This window comes from Ipomoea nil, unplaced genomic scaffold (genome assembly GCF_001879475.1).
Source record: "Ipomoea nil cultivar Tokyo-kokei standard unplaced genomic scaffold, Asagao_1.1 scaffold1978, whole genome shotgun sequence".
Taxonomy (NCBI): Eukaryota; Viridiplantae; Streptophyta; class Magnoliopsida; order Solanales; family Convolvulaceae; genus Ipomoea; species Ipomoea nil.
Genome location: NW_017618406.1, coordinates 1,051,918 through 1,060,765, shown reverse-complemented (window position 1 = coordinate 1,060,765; position 8,848 = coordinate 1,051,918). Strand labels below are relative to the sequence as shown.

At 33.4% G+C, this 8,848-nt stretch overlaps 1 protein-coding gene and 1 long non-coding RNA gene across 2 annotated transcripts; one reads left to right on the top strand and one right to left on the bottom strand.

The window, feature by feature from the left end:
* Positions 1-328: 328 nt before the first annotated feature.
* Positions 329-1,203, bottom strand: LOC109147188 (F-box/FBD/LRR-repeat protein At1g13570-like). Its single transcript, XM_019294824.1, has 3 exons — positions 1,188-1,203; positions 910-1,074; positions 329-792 (listed from the first exon to the last, which is right to left on the bottom strand). Exons 2-3 carry the CDS (start codon positions 1,015-1,017, stop codon positions 508-510), a joined length of 393 nt encoding a protein of 130 aa, XP_019150369.1. The 5' UTR covers positions 1,018-1,074; positions 1,188-1,203; the 3' UTR covers positions 329-507.
* Positions 1,204-2,969: 1,766 nt separating this feature from the next.
* LOC109147189 lies at positions 2,970-8,595 on the top strand. Its single transcript, XR_002048591.1, has 3 exons — positions 2,970-3,072; positions 4,125-4,130; positions 8,584-8,595. It is a non-coding gene; the product is annotated as an uncharacterized LOC109147189 (long non-coding RNA).
* Positions 8,596-8,848: the final 253 nt, after the last annotated feature.

The following is an 8,848-nucleotide window of genomic DNA, read 5'->3' as shown; positions in this document are numbered from 1 at the left end:
TAACCAAACAAAGTAAAATATGATTTTACTCCATAAGCACTATATGAAATGCCATCATCATTCTCATTTGCTGACTTACCCAATAAAGATCCAAAAGAAGGATAAGTGGGTGAGAAGCCTAAGCCATCCAGGCCAGTTGGGACTTGGGGCTCTTGCAGTCAAAGTATACAAACATATAATCAAATTAAAACATCATTGCATTGAAATCATAAGAAACACACTTGGCTAAGCACCCACATCACCTGAAGTTTACAATTAACTTAACCAAAAAAAGAGGGTCATTCTTGGACTCTACTGCTTGAGGGAGGATTCAAAATGCCCTACAAAATAATACTTACTGAACAGTAGCTTAGGATACCATCCATGTCTTACAAAAAGTTTAGTTTCAACTTTCACCACAGCCATTGATTACATTTCTATATATTGCATCCTAACCCATGGAGCTACATACCAATCCGCCGCCATACTAAATTCGTAAAGATCAGGGTGACCAATCAGGGTATGTGGCTACCAGGCCTTCTTGAAGACGAATTGTGCTTTTGGAGATGCATGCGGGAAGCACAACAACTCCCTTGAGATATCAGATTCCATAGTACAACCCTTCTGAATAAATACATTCTCAAGTTGAGGGGATTTTGAGAGCAGTGCTTTCAAAAATAGCATTTCGAGTGTGAATCCACTACGACATTCAAACTTGATTGTGTTAAGCTTCTTCAAATCCTGAATATTAAAGCAACCATCTGGATCCTCCAAAACTCTTAGTCTTGAAGCTTTGTCATCCCTCCAACTTGACTACAGCTCAAGAAGAAATGAAAAACACGCACAACTCTGAGGAACTTTGAAAAAGAAAAGAAAAAATAAAAATAAAAAATAGAACATTCATGCATGATTGCCAAATATATACTCAACCTTTTTTGCATTAATCCCCAATTCACATAGGTTGGGACATTTTTGAATCAATTGCATAGCAACAGTGAGCTGCTTCCCACAACCAAAACTTAATTCATACAGCTTCATTACTTGCAGATTTACTGCAGTTGGGAATTTCGGTACGGCTGCTGCAACAGGTTTACGCTTCAAAAGCATAATAAACAACAAAAACTAAATCATTCTGTATAAATAATGGATGTGTGTATTACATACATATATCCTTTTGCATTAAGATAATATGAAGTCCAGATTCTCACCGACAACAACAGGCCAGACAAATAGTTTAACAACTATTATTAATTTAACAAATTTACTAATTAAATTTTTGATATCCTCTGATTAATAAAGAAAGTATTGGTTGTGGAAACAAAAAAACCTACTGAGTTCTTGAGCTCAGAATTAGTTTAAATTTTTTTTTTTTAAAGAAATTTGAATTTGAAATAACTACTTTAATTATGTAACTAACGTATTTAAATAAAACTTGTAAATAAAATAACAGACAATATTTGTGAAAAATCTCCACCAAAAAACTTATTGATTTGAAAAATATTATTTATGTAAGAACTATATTTATTTTATATCTAATTTCTCCTCTTTATATATGTGGAGTCAAATTAATTATAATTGAGGTTTAAATAAACATATACACAAATTATATTAAATATAAAATTTTACCAATAAATTTGAACACAATAAACATGTGTGTGTGTGTGTGTGTGTGTGTGTGTGTGTGTGTGTGTGTTCATAGATTGAGCGATTGAAATTGAATAAATTGATGTTGAAATATTGTTTACTGGATTTTCTTCTATGTAGTTTTGTTAGAATTTTTTACTTGTTGCCGGCAAAAAATCATAAATAAGGTGTCTTTTTATTTTCCCTTTTCTTGAAACTAACCTAGGATGGTTATAGACTTTCAAAAAAAAAAAAAAAAACCTAGGATGGTTATAGAAATGTGGGTTAAAGACGGTAATATAAGATCACTATTGGTGTTATTGTAAAAAAAAAAAAAAATTACATTTATTTATTGCAGATTCACCATCTTTAATATACTAGCTACCGTGAGAAACAAGTGGTTTCTGTGTTGATATGTTCTTTCTTTTCCCTTAACAGACTGAGTTTCAATGTACAGTATTGTTTTTTGGTATTGATTTTTGAAATGTAGGGTGTACTAATCCTTTTACCTTCATCATGCTTCATGCTTTCTATAGCATAAAGCTCATAATGACTTCAGTGGGTTAGGATATGCACTCCCTTAAATTTTGCATCTTTCAAAATTAGTATCTTCGTGCGTGCCTGAGGCTTGCAATTTATAATTACTAATTTACTATTGTCAATTTCACCCATCCTAAGGTTTTGTTTCAATTTTAATTTATTTGTACATTAATTTACATATATTAAAGTTATTTGGGTTATAGGGAGAAAACGTCAACGAAGGAAACTCCCCAAAGGTATATTTGACATGATTTTGGGGTTCTTACCAATTGAACAATCTATTAGAATGGCTGTTTTGTCTACTTTTTGGAGAGAGATGTGGTTCAGTCTTACAGAGCTCTACTTGGACTCTAGGTTATTTTTTTATCGCATTATGAGAAAATATTCCCATGCTATTGGCTTTATCACGACCCAAACCACACAAGAGGAAAAGAAAAACAGTGATATTTGGATGTCTGCAACTTTGTATGTAATCAACAAAGTCCTCAACCAGAACAATGGACTTATTCGCACATTTGTCTTTGATTTTCAGTATTCCAATACGAATACACTTTGGTCGCGGTTGTTTGACTTGGACCAATGGTTCCTTTTTGTCACACTAAAAGGTACGTGTTGAAGAAATCCACATTTGTCTTATGATTGGAGATGAATATAGTCTTCCGAATTGTATATTTTCTTGCCAAACACTAACGAGATTACATCTTAATGGAGTCTCTATTAAATTAATAGATGCCCATTGCAGATTATCAAATGTCACTCCACTTTTTTTGATAATGTTGACTTTGTTGGTGTGATAATCCATCTAATTTGAATATTACTATTCAAAAACTCAATAGTTTAACAATAAGCGATTGCCGTTTTTACAAACTCCCTATTAACTTGGACTTGAGATATGTTCGTGCTTTTGATTTGGATAGTTATGCTCTCAATGTATCAGAACACTTTAATTTTAGCGGTGACTTTTCTTCAACATTCATTCATTTTCTTCGAATATGCCCAAAGTTATACTAACATTCTACTGATATTCTCACATAGTAGGATAAACAACAACAAAAAATATATATATATAGGGAAATTATCAATAAATTTACGGAAAATTGTAATTTATGCCCCTCCATAATATGTCAATTATCAATGTCACCCCTGAATTATTATTAGTGTAAATGTTACCCCTCAATTTTCAAAATGATACATATATTGTCCTTCCCAAGTGTAAACGTTGCCCCTCAATTTTCAAAACGATACATATATTGCTCGTCCCATATGGTATGAGAGGGGCAATATATGTACTGTTTTGAAAATTGAGGGACAACATTTACACCACTAATAATTCAGGAGTGACATTGATAATCGACATAATATGGAGTGACATAAATTACAATTTTCCCATAAATTTATATCAAATTCGCATAACTTTGGGCATATTTGAAGCAAATGAATGAATGCTGAAGAAATGTCACCGCTAAAATTAGAGTGTTATGATACCTTGAGAGCATAACTATCCAAACCAAAAGAACGAATATATCTTAAGTCCAAGTTAATAGCTAGTTCATAAAAATGGCAATTGTTGATTGTTAAACTATTGAGTAGTAATGTTCAAATTAGACAGATTATCACAACTCATAAATAAGATATTCTCAAGCATAGGAAAACCAACCGGAACCGAAGATCAACACCAACAAAGTCAACATTATATTATCAAAACAAAGTAAAGTGGTATTTGGTAATGTGCAATGGGCATCTATTCATTTAATAGAGACTCCATTAAGATGCAATCTCCTTAGTGTTAGGCAAGAAAATATGCATTTCGGAAGAATATATCCATCTCTAACCATAAGAAAAGATGGATTTCTTCAACACCTTTTCATGTGACAAAAAGGAACCACTGGTCCAAGTCAAACAACTGAGACGAAAGTGAATTCCTATTGAAATACTGAAAAATCAGTGATAAATGTACGAATAAGTCCATTGTGTTGGTTGAGGACTTTGTTATTACACACAAAGCTGCAGACATCTATATTTCATTGTTTTTCTTTTCCTCTTGTGTGGTTTGGATCCTGATATCACCACTAGCATGGAAATATTTTCTAATAATGCGATAAAAAAAACATAAAAAAAAAAAAAAAACTAGAGTCGAAGTAGAGCTCTATAAGACTGAACCATATCTCTCTCCAAAAAGTAGACAAAACATCCCTTCTAGCAAGTTGTTCAATTGGTAAGAGCCCCAAAATCATGTCAACTATACCTACGGGGAGATCTCTATGTTTTCTCCCCATAATCCAAATTTAATATATGCAAATTAATGTACAAATAAATTAAAATTGAAACAAAACCTTAGCATGGGTGAAATTGAAAATAGCAAATTAGTAATTATAAATTGCAAGCCTCAGCTGTACGCACGAACATACTAATTTTGAAAGATGCAAAATTTAAGGGAGTGCTTATTCTAACCCACTGAAGTCATTATGAGTTTTATGCTATAGAAAGCATGAAGCATGATTAAGGTAAAAGGATTTGTACACCCATGCATTTCAAAAATCACTACCAAAAAAATAATATTGTACATTGAAACTCGGACAGTTAATGAAAAAGAAGAAACATATCAACACAGAAACCACTTGTTTCTCAACGTGGCTAGTACATTAAAGATGGTGAATCTACAATAAATAAATGCAATTTTTTTACAATAACACCAATAGTGATCTTATATTCCCATCTTTAACCCCCATTTCTATAACCATCCTAGGTAAGTTCAAATAAGGGGAAATAAAAAGACACCTTATTTATGATTTTCAGCCGGCAACAAGTAAAAAATTCTAACAAAATGGCATAGAAGAAAAACCAGTAAACAATTTTTCAACATCAATTTATTCAATTTCAATCACTCTATGAACACATATATAACATTTATTCTTAAAAGTTGAAAGATCATGTTGTGTAAATCACAGTATGAAGCTAGTTTCAGCGACAAAATGGAAAAGGCGAAAGAATGTATACATACAAACAAACACCTTGGCGCACAAAAGATAACGGAGAAGCGTTTGAGTTGGGAGAGATTTGCAATTTGCTAAACCCTTCATTGCTATATTCCCAGTCGAGTACTGAAATCGGGTCCGGAAAATTATCTCTATGGTGTTCTATAAACAACAATATAAATACCTAAATACACTAATATATGCCAAAAAGGGAATCAACCACAACACAAATTGGGAACAAATATAAAAAATTTAAGAACAAACACCAACAAAGCAAGAGAACATCTTACTTCAACAAAGCTGAATCTATGTCGAAAGGCGACGTTGGTGAGGTTACGTCAATGTCATTGTTGATCGTTTGTGAGTGAGAGGGAGATGGCAAGAAAGAGATGAATTAGGGTTCGTTATAATGTACTATTTATTGGGTACGAAACTAGGGTTTATGAATTAGGAAATTTTAATGGTAGGCGAGCCCACTCCTTAACAACACATGCTCATGCGGCCTGCATCTTGTTGGGCCTCAAAATTCAAAATACAATGCTACCTTATTATGTGACGAAATGGCCCGCATGTATATAATCAAAGTGTTATTCATGATAAATAGGGACGTGAAAGATATTTGTGGCCCGCGAATTAGCCCTAACCCACCGTGCCCACGGCTGGTTAGGGTTAAAATTCTTTGGCTTGCGACGAAGCGGGCCTCGCGGGCTCACATACGGGTTCACTTGTGCAGGCCGCAAGCCAACCCGTTGGCCTCAAATATTAAAAAATAATTATTTTTAAAAAATAAAAATGTTATAACTCATTACCAAGACTATGTGGTCTAATGGTATTCGGGTTGGATTTCCATTTGGAAGGTTGTGAGTTTGAGCTTCAGTGGAGGCGTTATTGGTTCTTTGTGTTTCAGTGGGTTCATTATTAAATATTCATACTTTTCAAATCATATTATACATTGTTGTTCATTGCATTGTGTATATTATTAATATTTCTTAAATATTCATACTTTTCAAATCATATTATACATTGTTGTTCAACATACCAAGCTTGAGAATCCCGACCTGACAGCCCGGGCAAGGCTTTTAACCCTGCAGCGGCTGAGGAAGAGCGAGCCGCGGGTTCACCTAGTGAGACTTAGTAGCTAGCTTTCCTTTCTTTCTTTTGTGCTATGTATGGTAAACAATCACTTCTTTTGCTTGTTTGGAGTTATGACATTGTTAGTTCGCCTATGGTTCTTTTCTCGTACATCCAATTTGCCCTTTTTGTCTTCTAAAGCTTGGATTTTAATTTCGAGGTGTATTAGCCACACGACTTCTTTATTGTTTTTTATGACTATTATTTATTTGACTTATATTTTAGGAACTAATCTATTTTGGCACAAGTGTCAAATAGACCCATCTAGAAGTGCTCAATTTCCTCCATCAACTAAAACATAATGCAATTAGACACACTTACCTTTAAAAATTTGTCGATTAGCTTTTTTTGCAGGTTGCCACTCCACCCTGCTGACATGAAATTTTATTTAAATAAAAATGCTGATGATGTGGAATTTACTTCCTAATCTCAATGAGAACCCTAGTCCAAGCGAAAAAATCACATAACGATTTGATGTTTTATAATTGAATGATCGGTAGCGATGGATGAAGGGCATAACGTCGTGTAATTACCTACTCGCACCATGTCCTTCACCTGAACTGGAGATTGAATGATCGGTAGCGATGGACAGACTCCTTGGATCACCTTCCGCTGCGGATCGGCTACGGAAATCTGTTGCTCCGAACTCAGATTCCTCTGCGGAATCGTTGATGATGCTGATCTAACTGGTGATCGAGCGTCGGCTTTGTTGCTACTTTGCGTAGCAATAATCCTCTGCGGATTGATCGGAATCCTCTGCGGATTGACCGGAATCCTCTGCGGATTGATCGGCGATGCGCGAACTAGGGACTGAGCAATCGACGTCTTCGGATGAGCCTTTCTTTGATTCGGTTCTCCGGCGCCAATGACAGCGGCGGCGTGGCTGCCTCGCCGCTCTGATACCATGTCGCAAACTGAGCACTACATGTATGGTGTGGAGAAGAAGAAAGCAGGAAAAGATATTATTCAATAATGTTTGTGTTGTTGCAATCTGGAAAGAAGAAGAAGAAGAAACTTCTTATATACAGAGAGAAAGACTAATATATGAAGCAAAGATCGATGGTTATGACAGCCAAAAATATCTACAACATGTGTGAAAGACTTTTCTGCCCTATACTTCATCTTCTCCCATGTCATCTTTGGCACTTCATCCTCTGCTTCATTCTTATCCTCCAACAAGAGATGCATTCATTTTGGATCATTATAGATGTTATTAAACAAATATTATAAATATAGTACATAATGAATGTTATTAAACATGGTACACTAGTTGATGTCATTAAGAACTTAATATAAACGATGTCATTTTGAATAATGATTCATTATGAAAGGTGGACCATGATTTGGTGAATCTAAATCTAGAATATAATTTGCTATAGAAATTCAGTAGTTATACCAAATGTTATATTGTGCACGAGGGAAAATCTCATGTTTCGTATGTACATAATTGTATAGTAGAATACACATAAACTCTTAACATAATATACATAAACTCACATAATATACATAAACTTTTAGGACGCACAATGCATTGTGCACCCTGGTGCAAGATATAATTTGCTGTCATGGACCAGTGTTCACCTTACAAGGTTGACCCGACTCCAAAATACACAATTTACATACTGACAGGGCGTTTGGTTCACTGTAATTTAGATGTAATTTAATTGCAATTCAGTGGATGCTTCAATTAAACCGGTTGAAACTAGAAAAATAACAAAAGAAAAATATGAAAAGATAAAAATGCCGTTACTAAAAATAGAAAAAGTCATGAGAAGGACTAAAGTGTTCAAAAAATAATAGTTTGGAATATTAAATGACAAAAAGACAGTTTGAGACTAAATTTGGAATTGTCATCAAAGACAAATGACCTCTGGTGGAATTAACTCTAAAGTAGAAATAAAAACAATAATTCAAAATTCATATTCAAATTATATTGCTTAAACACTAAATTTCTAAAACATGAATTCAAAATGAATAGCAAGTTAGCATTCAAATTCTATCAACCCTATCATTTACTCCAAATATGCAAATTAAAACTCTAAACTTTTTTCATTTTCACAAAAAAAAAAAAAAAAAAAAAAAAAAAAAAAAAAAAAAAAACATTTCAGAGTGTGAATCCCACCAAATGATTCAATCTTGATTATTGTGTTAAGCATTTTCAATTGATGGACGAAAAATACATTTTTCCAATTATATATTTGATAGTGTAAGTTGTTGAATGTTGACTATGATTGATAAGGAATTTTCGTTCCAATTAATTCATGGAGAAAGTAATAAAAAATTGAAAAAATGAAAATAACCTTGTCTAAAATAGAGTTTATCAAAAGGAAGAAAGGTTAAAGAATGTTCACACTTACCTTTGTTAGCTATCTGTTATCTTCCTCATTGACATACAAAGAGAATTCTTCAAACCTAGTTCGTGAATAATATTGTATAGGATTAGTTTAGGTGTATACATATTGGTATATTAAGATTTGAGGAATAAAATCTCAATTAATCACTTAACATAAATAAAACTCAGAAATTACCTTTAAAAAAAATCATCCAAAACGGGCGTCATTTTTGCTATGCCGGAAAATACTATATTAGAAATCCCTCCA

Coding starts and splice junctions, on each gene's coding strand:
- LOC109147188 (XM_019294824.1), bottom strand. CDS start 1,017: ATGAAGCTGTATGAATTAAGTTTTGGTTGTGGGAAGCAGCTCACTGTT. Junction 793..909: donor TGGGGATTAATGCAAAAAAG/GTTGAGTATATA, acceptor CTTGAGCTGTAG/TCAAGTTGGAGGGATGACAA.